At 41.9% G+C, this 12,572-nt stretch overlaps 1 protein-coding gene across 2 annotated transcripts in view; it reads right to left on the bottom strand.

Moving 5' to 3' along the window:
* Nucleotides 1-604: 604 nt before the first annotated feature.
* The window catches only part of mfsd13a (major facilitator superfamily domain containing 13A), a 50,909-nt gene continuing 38,941 nt past the window's right edge, over nucleotides 605-12,572 (bottom strand). For both annotated transcript variants that reach the window (XM_059947042.1, XM_059947041.1), the window contains 2 exons: nucleotides 6,585-6,778; nucleotides 605-5,286 (listed from right to left, as the gene is read on the bottom strand). In XM_059947042.1, coding sequence (XP_059803025.1) covers nucleotides 5,033-5,286; nucleotides 6,585-6,778 — 448 coding nt within the window. In that variant the 3' untranslated portion in view covers nucleotides 605-5,032. The remainder of the gene's footprint in view (nucleotides 5,287-6,584; nucleotides 6,779-12,572) is intronic.

Raw genomic sequence — 12,572 nt, 5'->3', positions numbered from 1 at the left:
ACAAGAGGGAAGAGGGCACGACTTCAGGATTGAAAGACATCCATTTAGAATGGAGATGCGGAGAAATTACTTTAGTTAGAGAGTGGTAAATCTATGGAATCTGTTGCCACGAGTGGCTGTGGAGGCCAAGTCATTGGGTGCATTTAAGGCAGAAATAGATAGGTTTTTGATTAGTCAGGGCATCAAAGGTTATGGGGAGAAGGCAGGGGAGTGGAGATGATTGGAAGAACTGGATCTGCCCATGATTGAATGGCAAAACACACTTGATGGGCCAAATGGCTCCTATATCTTATGGTCTTAAACCAAAAGAAAAATAACTAAGTAAACAACTAAGATATCTTTAATGGGAAAAAGAACTGGTTTAATTTACAGGCTTCTTTTCTACACTGTTACTTATTAAATGATACCTTGATGCCAAAAAGAATTAAAGGGGGCAGAATCAGATTTAGCCAGTGAGACATTTCTGCAGAACACAACTCAAATTCTTAAATTTGGGCCATTCGTCCCAGTTAAGGCAAATATTTGGTCAGAGGCTTCAGCTGGAACAGCAGCTCTTCTGCTCAGAGGCTGATTGACTGGATACAAATTTCAAACAAAAGCTCACTTGGTTTAAAACAAACAAGCCTTTATTTTGCTACTTGTTATATGCAACTCAAAAGATTTTTAAAATACTTAAATTAAACATTGAACTTAATGGCTCAATCCATCATGATTAATACTTCTCAACACTTGGATAATTAAATATTCTGGGAACAGAAAATGATAGGAATACATCTGGACTACTTTCACAAGGTTCCTCTGTAAAAACCTTGAACTCAGTATTTCTGTCAAACCATGGGAAGGATCAGGAAAGAGAATGCAGCTGCAATTCTTTAGTTCTCTTTAGGTGTGAAAGACAGGAGTTGTTCTTAGATGCTTTACTCCCGGACCAGATCAGAGACCAATTTTGGACTGACGGCATAACTGTAACATTTAAACTGGCACAGGATACTTGTGCTGCAAAAGTAGACTCAATAACCTGTGATCAGCCTTTCTCCTGTCATTTGGTGTGAAAGTGAGATTGGACTCTACCTCAAAGACAATTAAAGACCATCGCTGGCTTATGAACACCTCACTTACAGACACCATACATATGAACTAGAGAAACACACACAAAATGCTAGAGGAACTGAACATGTTAAACAGATTCTGGGGAGGGGAATAAACAGTTGATGTTTTAGGCAATGGTCCTTCATAAGGACCGGAAAGGTGGCGGGGTGGGGGGAAATGCCAGAATGAGGTTTGGGAGTGTGGGGGTCTCAGCCTAATGTTGTTTATACTCCATAAATGCTGAATTCTTCCAGCATGTGTTGGATTTTCATCATCAGCAGAATCTCTAACATTTACATAAGAACCAGCTCCTGCAATGTTGAAAAGTTCAACACAAATTTGGTCTTACAAGTAACAGAACAAATTTTCTCTCTAATTTTAAAGACTGTTTTTTTAAAAATCAGTCTTGTATTTCTGATGCTATTCAATACTGTGGAGGCACAGAGTGATTTCTGTCTAATTTTTTTGACTTGTTGACAAAATCAGCTTAAGCATATCTGGACAAAATCAGAAACAATTTATTCCCCAGGGATGTCCTGTAGAAAGAAACTCCCAGGAAGATTCCCACCGGTAATCTGTCAGGATCTTGTTTGTTGCTGAGTGGTTAGCCAGCAAAGGCCATTGGTCAGAAGTTTCATCTGATATTCTACTAGAGAACTGGCACTATGGTTCTAATGAGGCAAATCTCATTGGATGCCTGACAGCTTCCTGTCTATTATTCAAGCCAAGGAAACTATTGGCACAAGAGTAACCAATAAGAGGGAATTAAAACCAGTTACATTATCACAAGGAAGAGTGTCAAAAAAACATTTTGGAACTGTAGCAGGTTTTTCTTCAAAGGAGTAGTTGCAGAACAAATCATACAGGGGTTTAACTCCTGCTACTGTCTGCAAGGACTTTGTACTATGACCATGTTCCTTTCCTCTCAGCGCTCCAGTTTCCTCCCACATTCCAAAGACAACAGTTAGGGTTAGTAATTTGTGGACATTGCGTTGGTGCCGGAAGAGTGGTGATACTAGTAGCAGTCCAAAACCAACCTCACTGCTTTGATGTACAGGTGACAAATAAGACTAATCTTTCTCTTTACTCTTTGATGTGGTCCTTCCCTCTGCTAGCCTGTTGCCCTTGGGCAAAGTGTAGCATCAGCTTAGCCCCCTCCTCCCACCATCAATCAGAGCCATGTGAAGCCATGGGAGCAGCTGGTGCATATCACGTCCTGGTTATGCCACTACTGACACCAGGCACACAATCTCTGAAGAGTATTGATAATTGTTGCTGTCACCAGTCTTGTAAAGACACTGCCCAGAAACTGCCAAAGGCAACACCACTTCTGTAGAAAAATTTGACAAGAACAATCAGTCATAGAAAGACCACGATCACCCATGTCATACAATGTCGCACATAATGAGCAAACGAGTGGACAGTAAGCCCTTTAATAAGGACAGACTAGTAATACTCAGACCCTGTAGCTCAAGCATTTGCTGGGAGACAGCTTTTTAAAATGGTAAATGTGTTCTGCTGATAGGTTTATAGAAGGAAAGATGGAGGGGAACCAATGGACTACTTTTTGGGATGTGCCCCAACTCTGCCATCAGATTTCTTGAATAATGAACCAACCCATGCACTGCCTCATTATTTTGCACTACTTCATTTTAATATTTATTTCTTACCATAATTTATAATAAGTCTTGTGTATTGCACTGCACTGCTGCCACAACAACTTTGAAAACATGTCAGTAATAATCAGCCTGGTTCTGAGTCTCTCCATCAAGCCTGCCTCCTGTCCATGCATGTGGATCATAACTAGAGATTCCTGATAATTTCCATTCCCTATAATACTCCACAAACGATCGAGAATAGACCCCACAGCAGTGCTAACCTGTGTCTGGAGCATTTCCTCAAATTATGGCAGATGCAGTGAAGAAAAGACTGGAGGGAAGCAAGTGATCACACATACTTTCAATCTTACTGATTCTTCCATATGCACCAAACTTGTCTTCTCAACAAGCAGGGAGTCTATCATACCAGAGATGGGCTGTAACCCAGTACTTGCTCAGAGACATCATTATTAAATTCTGGGATCGTTGAACAATACTGGATTGACCCCTGAACTCAGAACCCAATGGGATCCATCAGGATCAGACCCTGCTGCATGTGAGATGTAGCCTCTGGGAACATCTCTCTGCAGTTCGGAAAACCGGGCCTGGAGTACTGGAGAGAGCCGGAGGACTCAGTTAATGTGACTGGAAAGTTCAGGTCTTGGCTTGTGAAGGCAATGAGCAGCTCAATGGTGGGGGTGGAAAATACATTCATCAATTGTGCAAATTAATACTGCTTAGGGATGAGGGTTCAAGATTAGAAACAAAATAAGAACTCCGAAGCAGGATTTGTATGCAAAGGAAGCCTCAATATGGCACTAGAGGGACTCAGCACGTCAGGCACATCCACTTCCCTCCATTGATACTAACTGACCTGCTAAGTTCCTCTAGTGACTTTGCATCATGTCGGATTCCAGCATCTGAGTTCTCACACGTCTCCACTCTGGAATCTTTATTTAGAGAAAATGGCCTCTGCAGATTTTAAAAAAGGTTCTTCCAGCAACTCTGAAAATTGGATGCACACTTGTCAAACAGAAAGATTCTTCCCAATGAAAAGGTTCAGTCTGGGTGAATAAGAGACTGCAGTGAATTTAAGAGACTGGATTATTAGTTAGTCAGATTCATACAAGTGTCTCACCATACAGGCGTGCAGATAATTTCAGGTGTTGTTGTCCAACTTTAGTACCCCATACCAGGTGTGAATGACTGCACAGCTGGAACACAAGCAGGATGAGCTCTTGCGAAGAAGCAAGGGATGATGCAGCACACAGTGGAGTAGACAAGAATTTGGAGTATCTAGCCTCGATATGATCTGAAATCACTTTCATTCACAGCAGGAATACCTCTTAAAAAAGTGCTAGGTGGGGGAAATAAAGTTTGAAGACTTTTATATGGTAGATAGGTATATTTCCTGTAGATCAAGACTGCGGGTACTGGAAATCTGGAGCAACACACAAAGAGCTGAGGAAGGCAGTATCTATGCAAGGACTCAGGGTCTCGACCCAAAATGTCAACTTTCTTCTCTTCAAGGACACTGTCTGATCCACAGAGCTTCTTCAGTACCTTTGCAGGGTATTTCCTCCTTTGCCACCAGATGTCAATATTGGGTAGGTATGGCCCAGGTCAAGTAGTCGGATCTGATGTTCTGTCCCAATGTCTGGCCTCTGTTGCCAACCTTGTCCCTGTGCTGCTGCAGAACCACTGAATTCAATAAGGATTTGAGAAAAATTAAATGCTTTAAGTTCATGCCCAATAAGCCTTCAGCAAGTCTGCTTATTCTCATTCCAGAGAGTTGGAAATGTATAATTTGCGTAGACCTTAACAAAACAATAGGTGAGATGCCAAAATCTAACCCACCATCACAGTTTGTTTTCCCACAGTTTCACGTACGAAGCACAATTAAATTCTGAAATATCATTTAACAAAGGACACAAATATTATAACAATACCAAATCTTTTATGCAACCAATTTTACCAAAGGTTGGCTCCAAAATCAATCAGGGAACTCTATTTGGATAAAATTCACAGCACAAGAACAGATCATAAACATAGCCGATCTTATGACTTTGTATATGTAAGCTATTAAAATATTTCCTAATCTTCAAATACAGTGTGTGGTCCTTTAGTGAATCAAAAGCCAAGTAACAAAATATTGGTTAGGCACATGTGTAATTTACTATTAGTCAATAGTTGCTACATAATCGACATCTGGAGTTCAGATAAACAAAATATATTGGTCCACTGAAGGTTTCCACATCCTGAGCTGAAGTACGAGTCAGTAGAATTAGGTGAAACCTGACAGATGTGGACGGATAATTGTAGACAGGTAGATTGGGAGTGGTGGCCTACACAGCCTTTACGTCCCGCAGGCCCTCCTGATATGTGTTCTGTCTCAGTGATTTTATTGTCTGAAGCCGTTTACCATGGAGGCTGAACTGAGACCAGGCTAGAAGCTGTAGCACACCACACGTTATAGGGATGAAAACCAACAGGTAGAAGCATCCTTGGCGGACAGCCTTCAGCCAGACTGCATTTGGTTCCACTATTGGCTTTGTGCTCACAATATCACGTAGTGCATCGTGCTGAAAAATGTCATAGCCTGAAGAAAACACAGATCATAAAGGTAGAAGTTTAATAGAAAAGTGATACAAGAAGAAACTCTTCCAATTATCACCTTCCAGCTTCTGGGCTGTGAGCTGACAGAGTGGAGCAACAAACCGGAGACATGAGAGACTGCAGACACTGCAATCAGAAGCAACATTCAAAGCAATGGAGGAACTCAGCAGGTCAGACAGCATTTGTGTAGGAACTCTGAGAACCTTAGCTCCATCCGCCACAAATGGCGGGATTTCCTGTGGCCTCCCATTTCAATTTGACTTTCATTCTGGCATCCTCTACTGCCACAAGGAGGCCATACTCAGGTTGGAGGAGCAAAACCTCATTCCATCTGGGTAGCCTCCAATCTGATGTCATGAACATTAATTTCTCAAACTTCTTGTAATTTCTCCCCCTCCCGTCATTTTTCATTCCCCACTCTTGGTTACCCTTTCACCCCTTCTCAATTCTCATCACTCCTCCTCCCCTTTCTCCCACACTCCACTCTCCTCTCCTATCAGATTCCTTCCTCAGCCATTTACCTTTTCCACCTCTCAGCTGCCAGCTTATACTCCCCCACCACCTTATTCTGCTTTCTGCCCCCCATCTTTCCAGTCCTGATGAAGGGCCTTGGCAAGAAAAGTCAACTGTTTATTCCCCTCCATAGATACTGCCTGACCTGCTGTTTTCCTCCAGCATTTTGTGTGTTGCTCAAGATTTCCAACAGCAACAGATTCATTGCCTGCTCAACTAAGTTTACTCATTCAAGAGAGGTAACCATGGGCAAATACTTAGAGAAATGTCTCATTTGTATCACTCTGAAGATGAGCTGGGGCAGCCAACAACTGTCACCATGCTTCTGCCACTAACATTACTTGCCCCAACCTGAACATCTTTGGACTGTGGGAGGAAACTGGAGCACCTGGAGGAAACACAGTCACAGGGAGAACGTACAAACTCCTTACAGACAGTGGTGGGAACTGACCCCCAACCGGTGATTGCTGGTGCTGTAAAGCATTAGGCTAACCGCTAGGATACCATGCAACCAGGGTATGGGTTATTCATGATAACATCTCTCTCCTCTGGGAACAGAACACTAACAACAGCCCATATTTTGGGTTGAGACCCTTCTGCGTTGATGCAATCTGTCCATTTCCCTCCACAGATGCTGATTGACCCACTGAATTCCTCCAACAGCTTGATTTTTGTCAGTAGAAGAGCTGAATTATTAAAATATTTGCAGCTGTTAAGAACCAAGAAGTTCTCAATACACAACTCAATAATTGAGGATAGTTCAGCTACCTGTATAAACGTACAAAAGCCAAGTGCCAATTAGTGGGGCAAATGTCTGCCCAGGTTTCGTCACTAAGGCAACCATCCCAAACAGCAGGGCTGAAGCTGCCTGCTTCCTCTTGTTCATCACAAAATCTTCATCCACTAGGTCCGAGATGACCAGGTTCAGAAGCTTGCAGGTCCCTTCTGTGAACACTCGGTTACTGAAAAACAAGAAAAGAATACTGGAGAAATGTAAAAAGTTAGCAATAAGGGAATCAGTAAAATCGATTAGGAATTTATATTGTTGAATGACATTCATGGAAATAATATAAATACATAATCAAAGAGATGGATATTAAATTACACTGCACCTGTTCCACTCTATAGCCTGTAATAATCAAGTTAAGACTTTCCAGAGTCAAATGGACTAACCTGCATTTCCACACCTCTCCCCTTATAGAACTAAAGCAATTCTTTCACGCAATGAAGCAATTAAAGTATTTGGTCTTTAAGCACTTTGGGTTGTTAAAGATTGAGAAAGCGCTACATAAACATTAGCCTGTTGTATTGTTATCTTGTGAAACAGAGGTACAAGGTGACAGCATCCATCATTAAGGAACCTGAGCATTCAGACATGTCTCCTTGTTAGAGTGGTTGGTACAGAATCCTGAACACGTACACTTAACACTTTAGACACAGCTTCTTCCTCTCCATCAGATTTCTGAATACAACCTCTCCATTTAAAAAAAATCCTTATTGCTACTTAGTAAATTCTTACACGTTGCTGCTACGACAAAACAAATTTCACAGTGTATGCCAGTGATAATAAAGCTGATTTTGATTCAGCATATAACTGGAATGGATGCAAACACCCGTTTTGTCTTTTATATCCACATGAAACTTTTTGATGGGAAAGTGCATGATATGTTGGCACGGTAGTGTAGTGGTTAGCACAATGCTTACAGTGCAGACAACCCAGATACAATTACCACTGCTGACTGTAAGGAGCTTGTATGTTCTCCTCATGATCACATGGGTGATCTGGGTGCTCTGGTTTCCTCCCTTGGTCCAAATACATACTACTTGATAGGTTAATTGAACATTGTAAATTGCCCTGTGATTAAATTGGAGGCTGCAGGCTGCGTGGCTCAAAGGGCTGGACGGGCCTATTCCACACTGTATCTCAATAACTTAAATAACTATCTTGGAATTCAGAAGGATGAGGGGGAAATTTCATTGAATGCTGCAAGGCCTAGAGAGAGTAGATGTGAAAAGGATGTTTGCCATGGTGAGAGAGTCTAAGACAAGAGGGCACATCCTTAGGATAGAGGGGCATCCATTTAAAAGAGATGCAGAGGAATTTTTTTCGTCAAAGGGTGGTGAATTTGTGATATTTGTTGCCACGTGCAGCTGTGGAGACCAGGTCGTTGGGTGTACTTAAGGCAGAGATTGATAGGTTCTTGATTGGACATGGCATCAAAGGTTACAGGGAGAACTGGGGTTGAAGAGGAGAAAAGTGATATGCTGCTTGCATTGTTTGGCATGCACACCATCCTGTGATGGGGTTCCAACACCTCATTTCCAGTTGATCTTGGCTCTACTTCCTGCTGGGAGGGGAAGTTACAGATTGTGGCACTGTACAGTTCAACCTCTATCAATGTCCTTCACACCTTGATGGGAGGTTTTGTGTGAGATGTTTACCAATTTACCACAATGCCACTTGCATTCTATACAATGGAGGACGTCGTTCTCTCGAGAACCTTGAGCTGATTTATTAGCACTGAACACACAGATCTGTTTTCACTGTTTGTACCACTCACATACAACAGGTTGACTAACAAAAACAACCACCTTATTCCATACTACTTCTCCCATTATCTATGACAGGTTCAAGACTCTGCCACCTCAGTCTGAGCTGCCTCTATCGTGTTGACATTTGGGAGATCCGTATTGCCACCCAGGGTATATTTTGTACCCTTACCACCCACAGTGCTTTCTCCGTGTTGTGTTGTTCATGGATAAACTGACCAAGGTAACTGAGAACAAAAGTTGAATGGTTCTGCCGAAAGGAAAATATCGGGAATTTATTTTTTAGTCAGCAGCAGAAGAACAATATTTAGACTTACTGCATCCACTTAGGTGAATGGGAGTCAGAAACGATAAATATTCACCATTTATTTAAATGAATGCTGTTTCCCGGTGGCTACAGTAATCAGGTAATGATCAACAGACTAAATGAGTCTTCGCTGAGTAACAAATTCACTTTATAAAGCAGGGTTTTTTTGTTCCAGGCTGCAAACTCCATTTCTTTCAGTATTTGAGAAAAGAACTTTGTATCACTTCTTTCATTAATATTATCAGAATCTTCTTTCATATTGTAATTTTTTTTAGATAGCCTTACAAGTTTAAGTCTGTACTTTTTCCTAGGTTGGAGTAAGCTACAGATTAAGTCAAAGGTACCCGAGACCATGGATAATGCATCCTAGCTCTCTACGTGATACGCAAGCCAGAGCAGTGTGACATGGAGAGCAAGTTCTCGCCCATGCAGCAGACTCAACCTCTCCATGCCGCCTATGCTCCAAAAGAAACGCAAAGCCTGACACAGTTTGGCACGAGCTGTGTCACAGGAATTGCCGGGTCAGCGTTGGACTGCCTTCGGGACTTGAGCTCTGGATTTCTCCCTTGCAGTTTACCCCCAAAAGTGGGTATAGCTGCAAGGCAGCGGAGGTCTGAGATAGGCGTTTCGTAGATGAGCTGCCAACTATGGCTGACGAGCCCCATTTGCCCAAATCGACTGGTTTTAAGGTGCCAGTAACCCACCTTTGCCCCTTCTCCTGTCAGTAGAAATAGTTCTGCGTGGCTTAGTAACTAAGCCAAACAAGTCGTCCAGGAATTGGACTTGGTTGTCAGAGGCTATCTGAGATGCTCGCCATTAGAAGCATTTAATAGGTAGTGGGAGCTTATCCCCATTACCACCCCCGGCTATTACAACCTTACAGAACCATAGAGTTACTGTGTAGTAAAAGGCCCTTCAGCCCATCTCACATATACCGACTAAGCTGTTTACCTCAGGTAATTTTTTCTAGTCTAGCCCATATCCTACTAAGCCATGTAACCATGTACCTTTCTCTATCAGCACTTTTTATACACCCACTACCTGTCCCTCAGATCACTTAAATCATCCCCCTCTCACTTTAAACTTAATCCATTATCCTGGGAAAAGAGCAGTCACCCCCATCCTCAAATGGTTTCATAGCCTTCTATTGTTCCATTTTAAAGAAAGTACGGCAGAGTAATTCTTCCAAAGATTTAAAATAATCAAAATTAGATGAAGTTTATTTAATGGACTGAATTGTGATCTGAGGCACACGGTTTAATGAGAAGCAAATCCAAAGGTTGATGGGACATGTGCGAACAACAACATCAGCAGGGATAGTGATCGAAAACCAGCAAACAAAATTAATTGGAGGGGTCTTTCATGGAGCTGGCACAGGCACAAGGGTCTAAATGACCTACTCCTCTATGCAGCTTTGACCCATTAATTTGATACTAGTTTTGCTCAAATGGCATGTTTACAATGCAAAAGTTACAATACCAAATCAGCTGCTTTTTAACATCTGTTCTAGTTAATTACTGGATTTGAATGTTTTCTTTATGCTCTTCTTTGGCACCAGTTCTCAGTAAATTAGTAGTTTCAAACTTTCTCTAAAATTTACCATCTGACCCTGGAAGAGAGATTTTGTACTATTAAGTAAAATAGATCACAGAAAGAAAAACTACATCAACCTATTTCTCTGATGCAAGATTGAAGGACCCCCTGTATAATTACACTGCTTTATCCTACAATGCTGAATCATGGTTGCAGGATTATATTAATAACATTGTTATATTCAGTAGTACTATGATAATATTTGATCAAAGCTGGAGTTTTATTATGTCTTTTGTTTTAAAAGTAAAATTGTAGGGATGACAAAGTCAAAATGCTTTAAGGGAATACAGGGGAAATGGCTCACAGGATTTGGTCCTTAAGAGTAGTATATGATATCCACAAGAGAGGAGAATGTGACAGTGTTCAGGACATTGCCACGAGTACAAGCTCATGGCTTTGCAAACCACTGCTGCAGTTAACTTAATGCTTGTGCTAGACTCTCTTTCCCCAGAAATAGAGACAAACTGAGATTTAGAAGAAATAAAAGAGAATTTAGATTATAGATGAAAAACTGCACTTGCAAATATGTGCTTTCAAGTCCTGTGGTAAAGTGAAGCCTAAAATGTTTAATCAAGATGTGTAGCTACATTAACTGTAAAAAGTGTCCAAATATGGAAAGACAAGATAAAAATCCGTCTGAGGTTAAAAGCCACCATAAAAGAAACTCTTGGCAGTGTGGAGGATCAGAAAGATGTTGGGGTCCACAGGACACTCAAAGTAGCTGCCCAGGTTGACAGTGTTGTTAAGGTGGCATATGGTGGGATGGCATTCATCAACTGTGGGATTGAGTTCAAGATCTGTGAGGTAATGTTACAGTTACACGAGACCTTGGTCAAACCCCACCTCAGAGTACTGTGTTCAGTTCTGCACCTCACTACAGGAAGGATGTGGATACTACAGAGAGTGCTGAGGAGATTTACAAGGATGTCGCCTGGATTGGGGAGAATGCCTTATGAGAATAGGTTGAGTGAACTTGGCTTTTTCTCCTTGGAGCGATGGAGGATGAGCAGTGTCCTGATAGAGGCGTATAAGATGATGAAAGGCATTGATCATGTGCATAGCCAGCAGCTTTTTCGCAGGGCAGAAATGGCCAACACAAGGAGGCAATAGCTTGAAGGTGCTTGGAAGTAGGTACACAGGGGAAGTCAGAGGTAAGTTTTTTCACACAGTGGTGAGTGCATGAAATGCACTGCTGGTGACTGAGGTGGATACAACAGGGTACTTTAAGAGCCTTTTTGATAGGTCCATGGAGCTTAGAAAATAGAGGGCTGTGTAGTAGGGAAATTCTAGGCAGTTTCCAGAGTATGTTACATGGTCGCAATAACATTGTGGGCCAAATGGTCTGTAATGGGCTGTAGATGTCTATGTTCTATAGGCCTGTTCTGTGGGAAGTCCAATTTTGATGGTATCAGAAAAGATCTGACAAGTATGGATTGGGACAGGCTGTTTTCTGGCAAAGGGATACTTGGTAAGAAGGAGGCCTTCAATGGTAAACACAAGGGAATCTGCAGATGCTGGAAATTCAAGCAACATACACAAAATGCTGGTGGAACACAGCAGGACAGGCAGCATCTATAGGAAGGAGCACTGTCAACGTTTCGGGCCAACACCCTTCATCAGGACTAACTGACAGTCAACGTTTCGGGTAGAGACCCTTCGTCAGGACTAACTGACGAAGGGTCTCGGCCCGAAACGTCGACAGTGTCTCCGTCTATAGATGCTGTCTGGCCTGCTGTGTTCCACCAGCATTTTGTGTGTGGGCCTTCAATGGTGAAAGTTTGTGAGTACAAAGCTGTTATTTGTCTGTCAGAATAGAAGGCAAAGACAATGGGTTAAGGAAACTTTGATTTTCAAGAGATAGAGTCCCTGGTTAAGAAAAATAAATGTGCATAATGGGTCTGGGCAGGTAGGAACAAATGAGGTACTTATGGAGTATAGGAAATGCAAGAGAACAGTGAACGAAGAAATCCAGAGGGCTAAAAGAAGGCATTAAGTTGCTCTAGCAGACAAGGTGAAAGAGCATCCTAAGGGATTTTACAGATATATTAAGAGCAAAAGGATTGCTAGGGACAAAATTGGTCCTCTGGAAGATCAGAATAGTAATATTTACTTAGGAAAGGGACAAAGAATCTATAGAAGCGAAGCAATGCAGCAGCAAGATCATGAACATATACAAGTTACAGAGGAGGGTGTCTTGAGACAAATTAGACTGGATATAACCCCAGGGCCTGTCAAGGTGTTCCCTTGAACCCTGCGAGAGGCAAGTATAGAAACTGCAGGAGACCTTGTAGATGTTTAAATCATCC

The sequence above is a fragment of the Hypanus sabinus genome, chromosome 22, assembly GCF_030144855.1.
Source record: "Hypanus sabinus isolate sHypSab1 chromosome 22, sHypSab1.hap1, whole genome shotgun sequence".
Classification (NCBI taxonomy): domain Eukaryota; kingdom Metazoa; phylum Chordata; class Chondrichthyes; order Myliobatiformes; family Dasyatidae; genus Hypanus; species Hypanus sabinus.
The sequence above is the reverse complement of the archived record's forward strand: the minus strand, read 5'-3'. Positions and strand labels throughout refer to the sequence as shown.